General features: G+C 44.0%; 1 protein-coding gene across 2 annotated transcripts in view; it reads right to left on the reverse strand.

The window, feature by feature from the left end:
• Positions 1–3,161: 3,161 nt before the first annotated feature.
• LOC119478599 (chondroitin sulfate proteoglycan 4-like) overlaps positions 3,162–21,397 on the reverse strand; it is a 36,346-nt gene continuing 18,110 nt past the window's right edge. For both annotated transcript variants that reach the window (XM_037753433.1, XM_037753432.1), the window contains exons 2-22: positions 18,688–18,851; positions 16,452–17,567; positions 15,897–16,307; positions 15,693–15,814; positions 15,462–15,570; positions 13,631–14,959; positions 12,766–12,858; positions 11,829–12,326; positions 11,510–11,656; positions 11,154–11,339; positions 10,828–11,010; positions 10,536–10,712; positions 9,729–9,930; positions 9,180–9,311; positions 8,114–8,289; positions 7,815–8,010; positions 7,546–7,717; positions 6,906–7,284; positions 5,937–6,089; positions 4,963–5,544; positions 3,162–4,830 (exon numbers count right to left, since the gene is read on the reverse strand). In XM_037753433.1, the coding sequence (XP_037609361.1) occupies positions 3,751–4,830; positions 4,963–5,544; positions 5,937–6,089; positions 6,906–7,284; positions 7,546–7,717; positions 7,815–8,010; positions 8,114–8,289; positions 9,180–9,311; positions 9,729–9,930; positions 10,536–10,712; positions 10,828–11,010; positions 11,154–11,339; positions 11,510–11,656; positions 11,829–12,326; positions 12,766–12,858; positions 13,631–14,959; positions 15,462–15,570; positions 15,693–15,814; positions 15,897–16,307; positions 16,452–17,567; positions 18,688–18,851 (7,607 nt within the window). In that variant the 3' untranslated portion in view covers positions 3,162–3,750. The remainder of the gene's footprint in view (positions 4,831–4,962; positions 5,545–5,936; positions 6,090–6,905; positions 7,285–7,545; positions 7,718–7,814; positions 8,011–8,113; positions 8,290–9,179; positions 9,312–9,728; positions 9,931–10,535; positions 10,713–10,827; positions 11,011–11,153; positions 11,340–11,509; positions 11,657–11,828; positions 12,327–12,765; positions 12,859–13,630; positions 14,960–15,461; positions 15,571–15,692; positions 15,815–15,896; positions 16,308–16,451; positions 17,568–18,687; positions 18,852–21,397) is intronic.

The raw sequence follows: 21,397 nt of genomic DNA on the forward strand, positions 1-21,397 counted from the left end.
TTTTGTGTGTTATATATTTTTTTGTGCATGTAAAAGGTCTGCAAAGTTACAAAGCCCAAAGTCCACGCCAAAGGGAGTTACTCTCCCCCAGAGAAACACTGCTCCTGAACTGCCTGAAACGCCTTGCTTGAAGTCCCGCCTTCTCTTTTCAGTGACGTGGTGATGTCACCAAGTAATACATTTGCATAATACCTGCCGAGCAGCTGGTTTAATAAGCCCTTAAACAAAGCTAGTTAGAGTGGAGCTGGAGCGGAGTCCGAAGAGTTTGGTTTGATTGACCAATTACAACAGAGTGGGCCAGCTGACCAATCAGAACAGGCTGGGCTTTTCGGGAGGGCGGGGCAGGAGCTTAAACAGAGCGTTTCAGACAGAGGGTGAAAAGAGGTGCTGCAGCACAGCCGGTATGAGAGAAATAAAGAGTTTTTTTTAACATTAAAGCATGTAAACATGTTCTAGTAGAAACCCAAACTACAAGTATGCACCTGAAAATGAGCATAATAGGTCCTCTTTAAAACCCCAAATCCACATCTGTCTTTCTGCTTCCCCTCAATCATGGGAGCTCAGAGGTCATGCTCAGGGTACGGACACTTCAACGTGATGGATGCTTCCTGGCATTAAAGCTTTGAATCCAGATCTTACAGTTTAAAGCCACCATATGTAGGATTTTTTATGTGATTATAGCATATTTCAAATTCTTCTGAGGGCATAGTCTTTTTTTATTGTAAAAAAGGTTTTAAGACAATCTTGGTGCAAATCTATATGTTTCTTTCCCCATGCTGTCTACTTTGGTCCTTTTTTTGACACCGAAGTTGGACATTTTCCGATTCTGCACAGCCGCTCTTTTCGGTATGCTAACCTGCTACTCTGAAACATTCTTGTTAAACCAATAAGTAACCAAAATAAACTCACAGAACTGTTTGTTGTAAAGTCCCCAATCAATCACAGTATTTTGACACACAGAGGGAAGTTTAGGATCTGGTGAATATAACTAATAAAAACTGACAAAACAGTAGATCACTGAGATTATCAAGTAAACGGATTACAATGGTTTACAGTATCTAGTGCGGCCAATTGTAGGCTCGCATAAAGTGTTTCTGGTAAATGTTGTAACATCAGGTGTGACTTCACCTGGGATTTTACTTGACATGGTTTATAATAGGATACACCACCAGCCAGGTTGTTATTCACGAACTAGTAATTCACTAAGAGGAAACCGTTTCTTAACACTTTTAATGTAACACAGCAGAACAGCATTTCAGTAAATAAATGAAAGTAGAATTTATTTCAATCATTTATCTGTATTGTTGACTGTTTTCCCTAAATATGACTTATAGTTTCACTTGACCCATTCTGTGTCTTTCAATTAGTTTTTATGTTAACCCAGCATGGATCGGCTCCAGCCCCCCCTGCGACCCTGAATAGGATAAGCGGTTACACATAATGGATGCATGGATGGATGGGTTGTCGGTCCGTACCATTCTCGTGAACGTGACATCTCAGAAACGCCTGGAGGGTATTTCTTAACATTTGCCATAAATGTCCACTTCTTTCAGATTTTGGTGGTCAAATGTCAAGGTCACTGTGACCTCACAGAACACATTTTTGGCTATAACTCAAGAATTCATATACTAATTATGTCAATTTCACACAAATATATATATATATATATTTATAATTATCGAACAAGACACCTGCTCCATCATATCTTCATGTTTTCAATTAAGTTAGTCTAGTATAAAATCTGTATTCTGCATGTTTTAATGCAAATTTTTCCCAAAGAGAAGCATGTTATCACTATCACTTTTTCCCGTGGAGGCCGCAGCAGTCCAGTCGTTGATATGTGACACCAGAGTTCACAGACTGCAGGTCAGGTTACTGCAGTCGCAGACTCTTCATTATTTAGACCTGCCTCTTTCTCCCCTCCTCCTTGTTTTCATTTTCTCCTTTACTGTTTTTTTTTTGTTTTTGCTAATTGATACATTTTCTTCCACTTAATAATTTAGAAAAAAACAAAGCTCTCTAAATTCTGCACCTTATGCATTAAGTTTTAAAAGTATCACAGCAGGAAGAGTATCTGTTGGTCAGGTTGGTCATGCATGGGGTAATTTGAAGCATTTACATACACACAAATTGTGTTGTGGCGCATGTATGCATCAGCATACATCTGGAAACGTTCAAGCACTGACTTAATAATGTAACTACAGTACCCGTAGGCTACTGCCTTGAAAGCCTTTATTATTTTTGTCATTGGTTATTGAATGGTTCTGCTGGCTGAGGCCTACTTTTCAAAGTTATATAAAACCTAAAGGGGGTATTATGTAATTGTCACACATTTGTCAAGCTGAAAGTGAGTTGTTTTTTTAACGTGTTTAAGTACTCAGCTTTTAAAATGTGCATCCCCATTGTCAGCAGATGGTCATTAAAGGTCCACTGTGCAGGATTTAGGGGGATCTATTGGCAGAATATAATATTTCTAACTATGTTTTTATAAGTGTATAATCATCTGCAACTAAGAATCGTTGTGTTTTCGTTAGCTTAGAATGAGCCTTTCATATCGACGTAGGGAGCGGATCCTCCTCAAGGAGTCCGCCGTGTTTCTACAGTAGCCCAGAACGGACAAACCAAACACTGGCTCTAGCGAGAGCCTTTCGTGTTTTTACGTTACCTTGAAGTCCACCGTAGTCCTCCGACAAGCATGTAAAGGTTAGGGGTGAGCGGAGGGGTACTCAGTTGGTTGCAATCTCACCGCTAGATGCCACTAAATCCTACACACTGGACCTTTAACAGAGACAAAAGGAAGATCATGAGAGACAACACACACACAGAAGTCTTAAAGAAATATCTTTTATTAAAAATAAATCTTTCACAGTGCATGGCAAACAGAGGCTGGCATAACAAGGGGTCAAACGTGACAAAAATGTTGAGGTCAATCAAGAACTGAGGAAGCCACCTATGTCTCAAAGTGTTAATACTGTATGGACGATCAGAAACGCTTACATGACAGCTGAGCTGTAAGAACATCAGACAAAGAAAACAGAGCAGAGCGGTGAATGAGGGGAATGAAGGAATGTTAAAAAAAAATAGTTTGCATGCATGGACTTGGAAGCTTACAGTACCTTAAGTACCATGTGCAAACAGGCAGTATGATCTATCAGCTGACACATCAACTCTGCACAGTTAACAATATTGCAGGTGAGAGGTGTCAAGTTACCAGGTACACTACTAACTCTTTTGAGCTAACTTAAAATTCAGCTGCATTAAATATTTTACAGTAAATGAAATAAACCTCAGTCTGTGTCTCTCTTCTTTGTTCAGCCACAGTTGTATTTACATTTTTGCATAAAAGGAACTAATGGTTGTCGTGTTCATGTCATGCCACTACAGTACATTTGCAGCTGCCTAAGCAGTAATAATCGATTCTGTTTACTTTGAATCGTACCTCACACCTCCAAGGTAGCTGGGTAATGTCTTGCAGATTAAATAACAGTTTTTCAGTACATTGTTAAATACAACAAAGATGTGTTCAGATGAAGTTGGTTCAGTGAAATTAATTAAATACGTTTCCTACAAAAAAATTTAACAATTTTTTCAACAAATGTGCATATTTTTGCCCTCTTTTTAAAAGTTCATAGCAGGTCAGATGTGCCTTAGATGACTACAGAAGTCCCCTGGAGAGTACGCACATGCTATTTATACGCTTCACACCAAAAATACACCTCTAAGGCACAGTTTTTCTTTGGATTACTTCCATCAAACCCAGTACTGGTTGTCTTTAAGAGTCGGAGTAGGGGACCTAGATCTCAGCGTGGTCTTGACTCCTGCAGTGACGTTATCTCTTTCATTACTGTTGCCGCCTCTATTATTAGCATCGCCACCTGCTCTGTCAACTTCAACTGGCCCCCAGAAGGTCATCCCAGGGGCGAGACTCTTCCGTCTGGGACTTAAGGGTGCCTTGGGTGAGTTAGGGCAGCTTGAAGGGCCCAGCGGGGTGACCACCACGGATGGCATAGCCACGCTCCGCTCCGCCTGGCCCATGTACGGGCTGCCCTCGGTGGTTAACGCCACCGCGGCGAGCTGCTGGAGGAGCCGCAGCCGGGCCTGTTTCTCCTTGCGGCGGCGGAACACCAGAATCAAAACCATGAGGATTATGATGAGGAGCAAACAGGCCAGCAGCGGCAGGATAATGAGTAGGGGGTCGGAGGCGGGGCGAGGGAGGATCTCGACGCGGACCGGGTGTATGTCAGGAGGGATCGCCGGACCGTGTTTGTCTGAGACGGAGGGAATGTGGGGTTGTGGGGCATGACTGTGACCCCCTCCTGTTCCCTCTGCGCGACTCCCTGACCTTCCTCCGTGACTCCCACCGCGGGTGTGGTTCCCCAAGCGGCTGTGAGGCTTCACCTTGTGCTGTGTCTTGTTGTTGTGCTTACTTGACAAAATGTGGGGGGGCAAACCCACCCCGACGCCGTCGAGCGTCGTAGAACCCCCTCGCCCACCTCCTTTTCCGGTGGTGGTCTTATTATGCGTCGTAGTGCGGGCTGTCGTGTGTTCACCGTCTGTATTTGAACTTCCCGGACCATGATGCATCTGGTGGTGGGGGTAGATGGTGAAGTGAAGCTCGCCTTTCGCTGGTTGGACGTTTCCAGCCTTCAGCAGGAAGATGATAGAATCATCGAGAGGCGTGGCGGGGGCGTGGCCTCGAGCTCTTGTGAGTGCTGATTTGTTATTGTCGCCGTCGCTGAGATGCTCCTCGATTGCGACCCGGCCTTGCACCACGTCTCTGAACGTAAACGACTTCAGCTCCTCTGATGCTTTGTTAGGGTCATAGGTCATCTGCATACATGCACACACAGACACAGTGGAAAAGAGAGTGAACTAAAATTAGATGATTAGACTTATAGTGACATGACTCACTGAGATTTCTGTAATTTTTATTATTGATTGCATCCATACTAGAAGCTTTACCCTGACTAGTTTTCCATGTTTTGGCGGCGACAGAACCTCAAAGACCGGGTCGGCTCGGCTAATTCTCGCCAGCTCGGAGGCATCGATCATGGCTTTCCCCAGTTTCACAGCAATACCACTGGGCACTCTCACTTTCTCCCTCAGGTGGATCAGCGGCCGCACAGTTACGTTCACCGTCTGCGCTGGTACACTTCCATAGTCGACGCCGGGTGACGAGGCTGACGCCGAGACTTGGAAGCTGTCCTCCGATTCGCTGAGATCGGTCATGTGATAAACAACGCGGCCAAACTGCAGGTCCTCGTGGCGGAAGGTCGTGACTTCCTGGTCGTTGATCGCAATGCGTCCGTGGCGAGGGTGTGCGGTGACCGTGTAGGTGATGTCGGCCTGTCTGCGATTGTTGGTTTGTGCCGCCAACTGGTTGGTTGTCAGGACCACGGCGGTCCTGCCTTGAACCAACGACAAGCCAGTGTTGTTCACCATGGAGACGGAGGGCTTTATCACCTCCAAGCTAAACAGTTTGTAGAGTGGACGATGATGACCGTCGGTTACGTTGAAGTAGAAAACACCTGTTGAGGGCTCTCCCTGACAGAGGGAACACAGGAGGGAAGGATACAAGGAAAACACCAAAAAGGTTAATAGCACACTAAAAGACATCAACACAAAGAAAGGAATCAATGACTACAAGAAAGTCAGGAAAAATGTATTTAATAAAAACCTAGAGTGTATGATTTGGGGAATTCAAACCCCCTGATTTGTAGGATTTGAACATTTCTGTCTTTGGCGACCCCTTGTGGCAGTATCGAAACACACTGGTAGACAACATGCATATTTTTCGACATGCAAACATTTTTGCCAACAGATGCTGTTATACAATTCTATAATCAAATACAAATCACACACATACAGAATGGGCTTCAAATGGACAACCCTAATGCACACACATTTGTAAAAAAAAAAGGAATTAACTCCTTCACCTGCTGTGTAAAGTGCAGCCGGCCGTGGTTGACATCATACTGGGTGAAGGAGGTCACCGGCTCCGGTCTTTCCCCCAGCGTCAGGTAGCCATTGTTGGGCTTTTTGATCACAAGGTAGTGCAGCTCCTCTGGAGGGGTGTCATGATCCTCAACCTGGACATGGAGATTGACACAAATTTTATCTAAAAGGAACATTCCACCCAAAGTAAACATTCATGTTCAAGTATTGTTGCCGCTGGTCTAATAGATCTCAAAAGGTGTGCATAGAAAACCCATCCTTTATCCTGAAAATTATAATATCTTTATAAGAGCCTGTGGAAAAAAATAGACTTTATATCACCATTCCTGTTATTACTGTGACTTGATGACTTCTGGAGGAATACTGTGGATGTTTCAAGGTGCTCTTTTTGATATCCAGAGCATTAATATAGCAACAAACAGCTATTTGCTTTATAAAGATATAAAGGAGTAATGTTTACCTGAGCAGAGAATGAAGTCGCTCTTTCTCTGTGTGTGTTGTAATCCGAGCTTTTCTGTGCTTTGTTGACATATCGGGCTGGCCGAGCGTGCCTTTAAGTGCATGTTCGTACATGTGAGCGTGCCCCACTGGTTAGTTCACGGCTGCCGCTCTGCACGGCTCTCATACAGCGGTTACAGCTGATAACACCGTCCCGATCGCGGAAGCGTAGCACCCACCCTCCGGTTTCCCTGTGAGGGCTGTTGCCATCTTGCTCCCAATCTCCCATTTAGCACCTTTAATATTATAATCTCCTTAATCCGCCATTAAGAAGAAAAGGCTTCTATAATTAAGATACATTTAATTTGGTTTGATATTGGCACTTAAGTTGAGTAAATTGTTAAATTTAGTTTCCAATGATCGATAAATAATTGTGAAAATCAGGACCTCTGTACTGATAAAATAAAACATTTTGAACCACAGCTTCACCTGCTCTCTTAACACTTGCCCACCTGCAGATTGTCTGGTCCTAGTATGACTCTCTCTCCGACTACGACCTTCATACTCGGGGCTCTGCTCCTGATGAGTGGCGGCTGGTCGTTGACTGGTGTCACTGTGATGTTGAACGTCTCCGTCACCGCCAGGCTGTCCTTAGGACGGTGATGAGAAACCACATCTAATGACGAAAGGGAGGATGATGAGGCTGAATAGAGAGGGGAATAGGCGGAGGAGGAGGAGGAAAAAGCAGATGAGGAGGAAGAGGAGGAGGAGAGTTCCAAAGGAGCCACCCAGGCCCGGAAAGTGAAGCTGTCACGCGTCGTCTCTGAGTCATCGTGGACGTATGTGATGCCGAACTTGTTTAGGGTGACCTGAGAGAAATCAGGTTGGCTCCTGAGAAAAGACAAACATTAAAAAATATATTATTTAATTCCTATTTGCAAGGTTGTCTAGTAGTGTTTGGTGAATGTTTTCGTCAGCAGTGAATTTTCAACACGTGAAAATACAATATGTCCTTTTTTTGACAATCATAAACAGAAAATCTGATATATGCAGTGTCTGTGTTATTGTGTTGAAATCACGTATTTGTGCCTTGATTATGTCATTTTGATAGTGTTCAGTTCATTTATTGAGACACCAAGGAGAGCCAGGCACCTGGTGAGGTTATGTCCTCGTACAGACAGAGCCCCGTGGCGCGGCGGGGAAATCACACGGTACAGGATGCGGTGGTCTTTCCGGCGGGGCTCTGGAACTTTCCCAAGGAGATTGGAGGCGTCGAGTTTAGACCTGTCAATCGTCACCCTGCCTCCCTCGGCCACCACAACACCTGAATGACAGATACAAACACCTCAATTGGTCGTCTTGAACTTATATTCTTCTTGGTACGATAAATATCAAATAACAAAAGAGAGATTTAACAGTACCTGCGTTGTTCAAAAGTCTGGTCTTGTATTGAAGGCTGTCGTGATGTTCGTTGGCCTGGTAGGAGATTAAGATGGTGAAGGTGTGCGGAGGAAGGAAAGCGGGAGGAGAGGACACGGTGAAAGAGAAAGCGTCTGCGGCCGACCATCCCACCGACTGCGGCTTGTTCTGATCGTACAAGATCACTCCCTCATTCACCTGAGAGACAAGAGACGAAGAAATGACGAGGGAGAAAGGGCATCATTTTATTTGGGAAGTAAACAAAAGCTTTCCTATGTTACGAAGACACACGCGTCCCTACCATGCTTTGTGTGAACATGGTAATGTTTCGCGTAGAGTTGTCAGGCATACGTCGGACCAAGCTGCCGAGTTTAGGAAGAGCGGTCACTGCAAACACCACCGAGTGGTTTCTCCTGATGTCGATGACATCGTTGGTTACGGCCTGAAGCTCCAGCTCAGAGATTGGTGTCACAGAGCCTTTAAAGGTGAAAAAAAGACACAGGGAGAGATCCACAATCCTGATCCTGGTTAAATGTATTATCAGTAGACATCACCATGCTTCAAAGGAAGATAGAAGATGTAGAATATATAAAAAAAGAAATCAACTACTACAGTATTAAATGTCCCATACTATCAGAATAACAGGTTCACTTATGTAACCTTGACCAGAGTGACTACTGATAAGTGAGTTTGTTTACAGGTTAGAACCACTTAAAGGTCTTATTGATAACAATTTTACGTTTGGTTCCCACTTCTAACAAGGCATTTGAGCCAACAGTATAACAACGTTGGTATCTCTGGGTCGTCAGCGATCAAGTTGCCAGTTAGTGTGGAAAAAAACTGTCTGAGTTTGATGGTAAGTGCCTGGCAACCATTTGTTGTGAAGTGAATGCAATGCAACGGGGGAGGGAGAATGCGACATTTAGTGGCTGAATGTTATCAATGTTATCAATAGTACCTTTAACTCTTGAATAAAGTGGCACTATCAGCCTGGCACTGACTGTGTTTGTGTAGACAGAAACATAATGCAGCCACATAACAAGGGATGCCCTCCAGTGCCATTATTATATAACTGCACTACATTTAGCTTTTCAGATTTCATTTTTATCAATAATCAGAGGAGGAATGAGGCTACAAAGTATTCTAAATAATTATATATAATAATTATAAAGTATATAACATGCGGGGAAAAAAAATAAAAAATACATCAATTCTAATAAATTTCTATCTAATAAATCTTCTCATGACCCTGAAGAGTTGTCCGGATACCCAGGTTGAGAAGTGATAGTTGTTTAGATGTAAAAAAAAAAACACATTTACTGTACTCGAGCAGGGAAATACCTGCCTAAGAACTTCTCAAACCCTACCTGGGTAGACCTGCATGGGCTGATTTTTCTGCAAGGTCAGGAGCAAAGAGTGGGCAGTTGTGCTGAATATCTGGCGAGGGGCGAAGTTTATGCCGTCGTTCACCTGGAAGTGAAAGCCACCCGATAAAGCACCTACACAAAAACAGAGTCAACATCAAGAAAACGGAGGGGGTTATTCCTTCATTTATTCCAGACTCATCTGTTGGTCTAAATGGCTAGAAAAAAAAAAAATACTACAAATGGAGTGCTCCAAGGACGACGCATTTTTGAAGGCCAACAAGGAAGTTAGCATCACCCTGGTTCCCTCTACAAAATCCAATGGAGTTTTTCTATTGGATTTTGGATTATTGCAGAACATAAGCTCTGTGGCAAACACACATTTATGATACTTACAAGTTTTGTTCAGCAAGATAATCTTCGCAAATGAACACCACTTTTATGATTTGTGAAGTGTGAATGCAATCGGCAGAAGTTAAAACCTAACGTTAGGCTATCATTTCTGGGTTTTAGGACTCATTCCTGCAGCAATGTATAACAAAATATACTTACCACTGTGCACGAACATCAGTTGTCCGGTTTGTATGTGATTCTGGGTGAAGTTCAGGATGTGTCTGGAGGCGGCACTCTTCAGGGCCAGGTGGCCGTTGCTGGGTGGGTTGACGATGAACTCCAGCCCCTCAGGATCAGGGGTGTCCGAGTCCTCTGCACTAAGATCATCTGTGGTGATTTCTGTCACTGAACCCACCCACACCTGAGGAAACGAGAGGAAAGAAGGAAGGAAAGGACAGGAAAGCTATTAACTTTAGCTATTAAAAGAACAGTTTAACAGGCTAATACAGATATCGTTATATGAGTTGAAAAAACTGTATAAAGATATATCATCCAATATATATATGTGTATATTTTTTTTTACATAAACACAAACCAATACATTTGATAAGGATCCCTTAAATTTGGTTATGAATGAATTGTGATCAAGGTATGTACTGAATAAACTTGGAACTTGAACAAACTGTAATAGCAAGACTGTTTCTACATAATTATTATTAACATATCTTTGGCCTTTCTGTACTGCAATTTTTGTTACTTATTGGCCAACATATACTGTATACCAATACCCATAAATTTGCAGTAAGTTAATATCAGCCAATGTATTGGTCTAGTTTGACATATTTCCCAATTAAAAGGTTTTGTTGAGAACTCCCTAATCATGTATATTTCCTTTTTTTGATGAAAAACATAGAAGTAATCCTATACTGTATATAAAGGCGATGCAGTCAGACTCCCTCAGTTGGGCTGAAAACAATCACTACTTCTTATGAATGTGTCCCGTGGGTGTATATCGTCACTCCCCACCTTCAGACCCTTGTTGATCGTAACAACAGGAGCCTCATCGTCGACAGGCGTGACGTTGATGTGAGCGGTGCAGGGCAGACTGTGCTTCCTGATTTCCGTCTGATTGGCCACGATGGTGAAGTTGTCTCTCAGCGTGTCGCTGCCGTCGTGGATGTAGGAGATGTACTCGCGTTCCACCTGGAAAGTGAAACAAGGTAGAGAAGATTGATTCTAAGTCAACCCTGCTCAAATAGCAACTATCAAAACAACCGTGAAGATGTTGTCACACAGAGATCAGTGTGCACAGTCAAACCTCAGTGTGAGTGAAAGCAGTGATGGGCATCCCCGGGATCCGGCTGTGCTCCAGGTGTCCGTGTCGCGGTGGAACAATGACCTGGTACAGGAAGTTCATCCCTGAGAAGTGATGATTGGCCACCTTGATGATGTCAGTGGTCAGCGGCAGGGACGACCCCTCATCGAGGGTCAAGTCAGACACCTGCAGGACATATCATAGTACTGATTGACGGGTTGAAGACATTGGCTAACTGGTTCATTCATTCCTAAAATTAAAATTAATTTATCTCCCTTTTCTTAATTCCTTTGTCAAGGTCATATAACATATAGGCATACATTCTGTACCTGTAGAGGGAGCAGGATGGGGATGATGTCAATCTCCAGCCTGATAGGTCCAACCTTTGTGACCCCGTTAGTCGCCTCCAACAGAACAGAGTCGTTGGTGCGTCCTGCAGCCTGCTGATGGTAGATGATCAATCCCTGATTGAGGTCCTCCTGGGTGAAGGAGTTTGTTGTCTCTGTGACGCCGGCCTGCATGGAGGAACGGAGCAAGACAAACTAATCAAGTGCTGTTTTCTGTGTGAATCCTTTGACACTTTAAAGCTGCAGTGTGCAACATTTGGGCGGCCAGTTTTGCTCTTGTTTTGATAGATTAAAAGCGGAGCAATTTCCTACTCCACGTTAGTCAGCTTTAAACCTACAGATGGCTGTACTTGATAGAGGTGCTGCTGTTCTCCAATGTTGTTCTGGTGCTTGTCGATGGGGGGAAACCGCTGAAGGAAGCCCAGGGCGGGAGGGCTTTGGACAGTAAAAACTATGTCTGAAGGCTGGCTGTCCTCATGAACCACCTGTAGAAAACAAAACATATTATTTATACGTATTTATAAAACATTACAATCAACTTCTGTTTAGAATATGGAGAATCCCATGACAGTTTGTCTAGATCTGTGTTCCCCAAACTTTTTTTTTTCTGGGGAACCACTTTTTAAAAATGACAAACCATCGCATACCATTGCTCACCTCTAAGTGCTCCTTGCTTATGGAGACATTCTGTCCTTCCGCCACCACCACCGGACGGTTACTGATGACCGTTGGTGGCCGCTGGTGGCTCTCCAGGAAGATTTTCACCGTCACTCCGATGTCCAGATGTACCTCCCTCCTCTCTCTGTCCAGTCGCCTCTCTGTGCTCTTCTCCCTCGCCCTTGCCGTCACGTTGAACCCATCTGACAACTCGTGGCTGGCGTCGTGGTGGTACGCCAGGCGCCCCGCTACCAAATCGCGCTGGGTGAATATCGAAATCGAATCCGCTTCTGTCACAGCCTCACGGCCTCCATCATTGAAGCAGAGCACGCCGTGTTTAGGCGGAAGGAAGACCTCAAACGTCACTTCCTGTGGGTCTCGGATGTCAAGGTTGCTGAAGATGCTGAGGTTGGCGGAGGTCAAGGTTGTGAGCCCGGCTCGCTGGACCATGAGGCCCGTGTTGTTCTCGACCTGAAGGTAAGGATCCTGCGCCATCACCTGCATCAGCCATTTACACAACAGAGAGAGAAAAATGTATTATTTACAGCAGCAGTCAGCGTCATTAGTCTTACTTATGTTCACACTAAAATGCCTCATGATATTAATCACCAGCAAATCATTTGTAGAAGGATCTATAATTAACCAACTAAACAAAAATCATCACACACACACAATTTAAACTACTAATAAATAACATGAAAATATAAATATGAAACAAACTCAATTTTGATTGCTTACAGTGTATGTTTCCAACTACACATACTGCTTGAATTACTCTTATTAACTCAATGGCTACTCAACAGTGAAATTGACCAACATCACTGTAAAATATAAATAAATAAATGAATAAATAATTACATAAATAAATAAATAAATAAATGAATAAATAAATAAATAAAACCATATAATACATCATGTGTGAAGACTTTATAATCACCTCCAGCAGTGTTGAAACATAATGTTTCCCATCTGATACGAAAAGCACAAACCGCCCGTAACTCACTCCTCTGTGGACAAACAACACTTTTTTCTGAGAGGAGAGAAAAGAAGAGGAGATGAAGACAGAAGAGGAGAAAGCATGAGCAGCTTTAGAAAACAAACAAAAACATTTACAAACTGTAAAAACACCACTGGTATTACTCCTTAAATAAAACAGAGGATCTAGAGGTCAAAGGCAGCTGGATTTGCTGTTTTAAAGTGACCGCCGGATCTTCAAACTGCGTCTGAAACCCCCTTCCTTTCTACCTTTCTAACATTGGAACTGGGGGGGTGTGTCCTACAATTTTTGCAACTTTTCAAAACTGACTGTTGTTCAATTTGACTCATTACATTTTCTGTGTGCCTTGTAATGTTACTACTGCTTGTTTAATCGTTATTACTGCAAAACCTCACCTCAGTGAGTCTGCGACTTGCCGCAAGTCAGTTTAGTTTATACGGAAGTCAGTCCGCTACAACGGTTGAAATGGCAACTGTACACATAAAAATGCCTGCTGCTCTGACCATCCTGCTATGTTGATTTGAATCGGAATGTCCACTCTACTCCTAATTATATTTCTAGAGGTGAGACACTATGAAGGATTTGAACTTCTCTCTCAAGCTCTCTTGTGTCATTCTTCACGCAACTGCTTCATCCCTTCTTGTGTGTACAACCAGGTGCAACACATGAATACCTCTGAGGACAAACTGTCTGAAAGTGTGCACCCTTATCCCCATTTATGATTGTAAAAGGACAACATTTCCTGTGAACTAGTTCATTTAAGAGGGTTCATGACCAAGAATTTCCCCAGATAAATTGTGCTAACCTGCTCGAGGTCCCGTTGTGTGAACTCGTACAGTTTGTGAGTGGTGTCACTGGCCAGCACCAGCTCTCCCATGGGAATCCCCCTCCGCGTGTACACCAACCAACTGTCATCAAAGTCTGAGTCATCGTCCCGGAAACGAAGGTCCCTCAGCGTCACCAACCTCTGCGCATCGCGGGCCACGTGGAAAACTTTATCGACCACCCTGACTGGCCTCTGATCGTTGACGAGCTGCACGGAGATGTTAAAGGTGTGTTCGGTCGTGTTTCTGTCCTCCTTCTTGCCGGCGCGTTTGTACAATTTGTAAATCGTAATTTGAAAAGTGAAGGAATCCTGCTTGGTCTCGCTGTCGTCGTGAACGTACATGATCCTCTCCTCAACGATATCCCGATTCGTGAACGTCACAATGTTGTCGTTAATGGAAGTTGAGTTGGAAAGGTTGATCCTCCTTATCCGCCCGTGCCTGGGGCTCGCCGTAATGCCGTAGTGGACCTCCCGGTTACTTGCTGTGTGAGCGAACAGGATATCTTTGTTGATGACTTTACTTCCTCCTTCCAGGGTTGACAGGCCTTTGTTTACAACGGTGACGGCGGTCGACTCGGCTTTGATGCTGATTCTGAAGTCGTAAGCTGTTGAGTTGGCATGTGTTGAAAAAACCTGAAAGCTGAACGCGTCTCTCGCGTCGTCCTGCAGCGCGTTGAGCAGCTCGTACTTCATCAAACCGTCTGTGATATTCTTTTGGCTGAAGGTTGAGTTTCTTTGTAGAACTTTGTTGTCCAGGAACAGCTGCCCTTTCTTTGGTACCGTTAGGAGCCTGAAGTAGAGGTCGCTCTCGTTGAGTTTAACACCCTTAGAAATCGCACAGAGGTCCTCGGGAGTGAGAGCAGTCGTCTGAACACCGTTGACCTCCATCTTGCTGCGTGTGACCTTGAAGTGGATCCAGCGTACCGCGATGGGGAAAACAACCTCCTCGCTAGCCCGGGAACCGATGCTGATTTTACATTTGAAGTAATCAGTGATGTTGTTCTGAGTCTGAAGGCCCCGGTAAGTGCAGAGGTATCGGATCCGTTCTTTTTCTAGAAGCTTCTGAGAGAAGGAAGTTGTCGGTTTCCAGTCGCCGCCTGAGTACAACCGCTGGAGCTCGCCGTATTGTGGCAACTCTGTGACGTCGTAGCGGATTTCCACCGCCCGATCGTCCACATTCACTTGTACTGCAAGGTGAGTGGTTGTGATGATGGAAGCCCCGCCTTGGTTCACCTCCAGTCCGGTGTTGTTCACCAGCTTGTGTTCGAGTGGCACCGCCATAATCCTCAAAACTACCGTGTTGCTTGACTGTGGAGAGGAGAGGGAACAAGGAAACACCAGAGGTGAGGATAACAGATGAGATGAGATGAAGGGAGAGGAAACAAGGGAGGAGATGAGGAGAATGAAGAGATTAGGTGGTTAATTAGTAGTCCACTGCTATAACATCTAATATAATGGCAACATGTAAAAAGTGTGTGTGCATGACACTATCATCTACAAGTCAACAAGACTAACATCCCACACAGCCTGCGGTGCGGCAACATTACTACAGTTTATATCTGTAGAGTATGTCAGACATGAAAAAAAACAAATATTTATTATTAACTCAACACTTCCTGTTTCTTTTTCAAAATAAAAGCCCTATAGCATTATTTCTGTGGACAGAATTCCTTCGTTTGTTAACACAAACAACAGACCGACACTGCCATCACTGAAGCCGCTAGCATAGCTAAAAACTCTATCTCTCACATCCTTTATGTCACAGCTTATGGTTTTATTGCGTCTTGGGCAAGTAAAATACATTACTTACCATCATCCCGTCGCTGACCCTGAGTGCCAGCCGAGAGGTGGGGACGCCAGTGTGGACAAAGCTGATCTTGCCCTCCTCCAGATCTTTCAGGGAGAACAAGTTAATGGCCCTGGAAGATAGATGCAACCCTGTTAACTTCCTAACTCTGCTTGTTAGGGTTAGCGTTGAAAATAAATGTGTTGTAAGAAGACTTGCAAGTCACTGTAAAGCCTCACAAGTCATAGAACAAACCTGCCAGAGAAATCCTGGTGTTCGAGGTGTCCAACCTCCGTGTTGAGGTTCCCCAGGGAGCTGAACACCAGCTCGTCAGGACTGCTGTCAGGGTCCCACACCCTCAGCACATCTGTTGTCAGCTGGGGACATTGTGGTTGTATTAATTTTCATTTTACACCTAACACACTTAAACATAGCATCCGAGCGTTCTGCTGTACCCACCTGTCGTTTGGACTTCTCCAGTAGATTGAAAAGGTTTCCCTCCGGCAGGCTGAGCACAGGTGCATCATTAACGGGACTGATGTTGATATCAAACCGATGCAGGCGGTTGCCCTTCAGAAATGCAGGGAGCTCCTTCTTATTAGTGGAGAAGACTGAAAACATGAAGAAGTCTTGCTGGTCCTCTGACCCGCTGTGAACGTACATCACCCGGCCCTGCCACAGGTCCAGCATGCTGAAAGTCCGGTCGACCTCTTCTGCTCCTATCGTGATAATCCTCACCTGCCCCTCGCCCAGCGGCCCATCGGGGTCAGGGCTGAGGTCCAGCCGGAGCTGGCCGTGGACAGGCTGCCCCTCAATGCGGAACATCAACTGGGATGGATGAATGCCCAATTTCCGAAAATCCAGATTCACCTAGAAGGGAGCGCGAACAGGAACTGACTTGGTGCTATTATGTGAAAACAACATCATTTTATTGACATTTATGTGTAAGAAACCTGTCAAATAACTAAAAGTGAAAACTACAAGAACAGATCATCAAAAGACAACCAGTCCTACCCTCATGTGTTTGGGCTCCAGTGGTGCCCGGCCTCCCTCCATTACTTCTAGCTTTCTCAGAAACAGAACGTTATTGTTCTTCTTATTGTTGGCAGTTGGTCGCGTGGTCGTAACATCAAACCTGGGACTATATGTTGGGCTGGTGGTCACTGGAACTGGAGCTTGCCCCGTCTTACAGCCCACAGTGATGTCCTTGGTGACGGCAGCATGAGGTAGGCCTGTTCTTTGAGTGTTCACCCTGATTTCTCGGAGGCAGCCTTTAAAGGAGCCTCCTTGCCCAGCAGGTTGCCCGCCAGGCGAAGCGGATATCAGCCCGGCTTGCCTTGCCTCTCCCCGGGCGTCTTCGTCTAGCCCTCCTAGAAAGAGAGGCCCTTTGAGCTGGATGACCTGGAGCTCCAGACTCAGGGTGGCCTTGACCAACTCCTCACCCACCTTCAGCTGAACGCTGTTGGGCAGCAGGTGCAGCTGGATGGGGTACCAGGTGTGGTTGTTGTGAACATGCGTTAGAGAGCGCAACTCAGTCTTGCCCCCCTCTCCGTTTCCTACCGTCGCCACCAGGTTACCTTCTCTGATCTCTATGGCGACAAACCCTCCCGTGTTGCCAGAGCTATACAGGACCATGCCATCTTCTTGTCTCGCAGAGGGGTGCAATTCACATTCAAACACCCCCTCCTGTGGCCCCTCCCACGGCGGCAGAGAGATAAAGGCTTTAGAGCTGAAAAAGCTGACAGAATCTTCTTCTGTTGCAGAAAATTGCGGACTGCAGCCTAGAGATACCTCGCGGACGCTCTTGTACCCAGAATAAGGCCTTAGGCTGGACAACAGGTTATGTTCATTGAACACAACTTCATCTACGCAACCTCTAAACCCAGCGGAGATGTTGAGAAGGTACGGGTGGTTCAGTCCGGCCGCCCCGCCGACAAAAAGCCCGTCGTCGACACTGAGCTCCAGATCTGGTCCTGGCATGCGGAAGCTGGTGTGAGAGTTTCGGTCCACGGTCATGTTGACGTTATGGTGGTCGTGGGTCAGCTGCATGGAGTGCCACGCCAGGTCGCTTAGATGGATGCCCTTTTCTGAGCGTAGTGAACGCTCACCTGAGCCCAGGTCCAGACGTACCTGAGGGACGAAGGGGGGAGGTGAGGAGAGAAAGAGTGAGGAAAAGAGGAATATAAGGTGATAACCAAGACACATGAAATGCAATGCTGTGTCTCAATTCAGATAATTCCCTTAGTACACTTCCATGTAGTATACTGTGCACACTATGTACTTACCTGCGTAGCGCGTGACTTTCGACAGGGTAGTGTTGTCTCAAATCAAAAAGGACTGCCGTTGAGGGTGGGAAGTGTCCAGCGTTCCACTCTCAACGTTTTGATCGTTATGAGTACAACCTCCGGGTACTTAAAGTGCACTGCATTTTGCCATACTTCTCAGTGTGAACGCACTTGTGCACTCAAATTAGCAAGTGTAAGTACAGACGTACGTGAATTGAGACATAGCAAAAGTCTTCTTATTTTTTTTTCTATGCCAAATTACAAACTTTATTTAGTAAAACAAAGAGCTGCAAGAAAAACAAAACACATAAAAGCGGGCATGGCATGGTGATGAGATCTCGAATGTGCGCAATGGAAAACAGAGTCAAGGGAGTTGTTAACTGCACATCAAATGCAACCAAACTCTTTCATGAGCAGCTCTCATTGCTTTCATTGCAATGTACTTGGGAGTTTTCATTAAACTATTGCGGTCTTGTCTCTTAACGTTGGTCATGAAGGAACTTGTTCTGAAAGTGCCAGGGGGGGTATTTTTTTTCTCTCTGCGAGCAATCCGACACCGAGCTTTGTGTGTGTTCAGACTTCTCTCCGTCTCTCCTCAAGATAGTAAATGTCAATACATGAGCTAAACTGGCCCAAGGGGCAAATATTTTCTCCTGTTTTGAAGGTGTGTGGCATCTTTAAAGGAACAGCGTAGCATATAGGGGGATCAATTGGCAGAAATGGAATATAATATTAACCACGGGAGAGCCTCTGGAAAGCTTTTACTTTGACTCATTTGTATTCACATTACTAAAATCCAAATTGGTCTTTCCCTTACCAAAAAGAAAAGTGTCATAATATATGTGTTCTTTGCAATGAACAATACACAAGTCTTGCTTGTTTTTTGTCATCCATGAATAGATTTGTGTCAGTTGCTTTAGACATTGTTGTGCTATTAGTATCCTACTATATGTGCTTCAGCCTACCTGCAGGCGCCCAGAGATCAGCTCCAGCAGCAAGAAGTCTCTGCGTCCAGCTGCCAAAAACAGCATCCCCGCCTGACTGGAGGTTCGAAATCGTACATGGAGCAGCGTCTGAATGGATGCCTCCACTGTCCGCAGGTGGATGTAGCCATCACCGTAGAACGACACTACAACAGTGAATGAGAAGACAGGTGAAGAGTTGAGGTTTTATCTGTCGTCAGAGTAGTTTGCCATCAAGGTACCGATATGCAGTACTGCAGTTTCAGTATTCCAAGGTGAGGTGAGGTTATAAAAGGGCAAGCTGGGGATTTATTCCATTTGTTATTTTTATCATTTCATTACATTCTTAGTTATATCTGTATACTAAAACATCCAACAAAACAAATTAATGGAGCATTTGGTGACCAAAGGCATTCTCCCAGCGAAGGCTCTTCCGTTAATCTGTATTGACTGTCTGGTCAATGTGGCGTCTGCTCTGCACTTTACACCTGCTATCCGAATTCAATTAATGACAACTAATGCATTCCGGAGCGGGTCATCCTGAAATGTCCGGATGCTAATTAGACTCCACTGCTGACCCAAATTACGCAGATTGGACATTTAGTTGTGCAAACATTTCTCAATGAGAGCTGCTCTGAATACTTTCATACAATGTCATTAGTTTGTGTAAAGCTTAGGGGGGTGCTGTTTTTAACAGCACATTTAGCTAGCTCGAATTGGGAACCCACGATCCAAATATAAATAAAAATGTGTAAATAACTACTAATTAAATTAGTCAGTCACATTTAAACAAGATTAAGAGTCTACAGCCATGCTGGTGGAGTGCAATGCAAACATCAGCATGCTAACAGGCTCAAAATAACAATGCTGAAGTTTATCAGGTATAATACAGTGGGCAACCTCCGGGTCTGAAAAGTGAAGTGCCTTAAACTTGCATTCTTTCTAATAGCCAGCAGGGGGCGACTCCTCTGGTTGCAAAAAGAAGACTGATTGTATAGAAGTCTATGAAAAAATGAGCCTACTTCTCTCTTGATTTATTACCTCAGTAAACATTGTAAACATGAGTTTATGGTCTCAATCGCTACTTTCAAGTCTTCTTCAATACAACGTGATGTTCATTTAGTAAATTATGGTCCCATTTAGAGTAAAATAGACCATAAAGCAGGGTATGCTTTAGGGCGTGGCTACCTTGTGATTGACAGGTCGCTACCACGACGTTGTCCGGTCTGGGAGTTGTTTCCTTTCTCATTTCATGAAAGTTAATTGTAACATTTTGGTAAACTAAAAATGTCTTATTCAGTGTTGTTTATACTTAGCTCCACCCTCTCGAGTCCCTTCTGGTTACGAAAAAAACTAAATATTAAGGGTTCACCAAAGTTATTACGATTAACCTCATCCTGAAGGAAACATGAATGTCTGTATTAAAAAAAAACACAAATATCAACCTCATGGTGGTGCTAGAGGAGAAGTAAGGGGGTCTCCAAAATCATTAGGATACATTATCTGGGAATCATGAATGTCTATACATTTCTTTATGGGGATTGATCCAATAGTGGTTGAGATATTTCAGCCTGGACCAAAGTGGTGGACCAACGAACCAACCGTCTGTCCATTGTCAGGCCTAAAGTCATGCAGTTATACGCTTTTGTCTAAAGCCCTGTATAAATTAGGTACAACTGATAAACACTTTTTCATTATAGGGTTTTATAATTGTGTCTATATGTAATTACAATGTACTTGCATTTAGTAGTGAGGCCAGTGTGCCCACCACTCACATCTGTGAATGAAAACAACAGCAAAGCAGTCTTGATTTTAATCGATTTGACCTACAAAGCAGCTGTACTGGAGCACTCTGTTAAAATGACTGTCAATTTGTGGAAAAAGAAACGCACAGCAAATCAAATAGAGGTCAAAGTGATGTGTGTGTGTGGGTGTGGATGGGGATGGCTGACACTCTAAAAACCCTCTAAAGCTCTGTAACAGTACAGCAGTATGGAGAGGCAGTGAGACTGAACACAAGATAGAATTGAAAGGAGTATTTAAATGATTCAAATGAAAAAAACAGATCCAAAATAAAATGAAATGTTTCATACAAAAGACTCTTTCTATCTTCACTTCAGATCTCAATCAAAAAGAGCTAGTTGGCCTGAGGGGCGAAGCCGAAACATTTTTATGAATGAATTACTCACAAAAGCTGCTGTGTATAGCTCAACAATTCTACAGTGTCATTAAATGACAGCCAATAATTTATGTTCCCACGCACGTCACACAGAAAAAAGTCAGACAGCAACATAAGCTAGACTTTTACCTGTAGGGAAATTATTAGCATTTAACATTAACATAGTGCTCAGTCTCTAAATATTGGCCAACAGCTAATTAATTTGGTTAAATTACAGTTTTTGTTGACTGAAACCTTTTTGGGTAAGCTTTTAGGCTAACATTAGGATAGGTAATCCTGGTTAACATCCGATAATTGGTTTAAAAACAGATAGAAAACAATGGAAAAATAATCCTTTACATCCGTTCCTCCACATTTTCATCCTTCTTTTGTTTTCATAACATGCAATGGTATCATTTGTCATAATGGCTTATTATTTTATTGCTTTTAAATCCCTTCATAACTCTGTTTGGGATATGCACTGCTTGCAAAAAAATAACGTTTGTTATAAGACTGGTCCCAGTGAGAAGTACTCAGTCAGCAGGCCGGCCCAGC

This window comes from Sebastes umbrosus, chromosome 19 (assembly GCF_015220745.1).
Source record: "Sebastes umbrosus isolate fSebUmb1 chromosome 19, fSebUmb1.pri, whole genome shotgun sequence".
Classification (NCBI taxonomy): Eukaryota; Metazoa; Chordata; class Actinopteri; order Perciformes; family Sebastidae; genus Sebastes; species Sebastes umbrosus.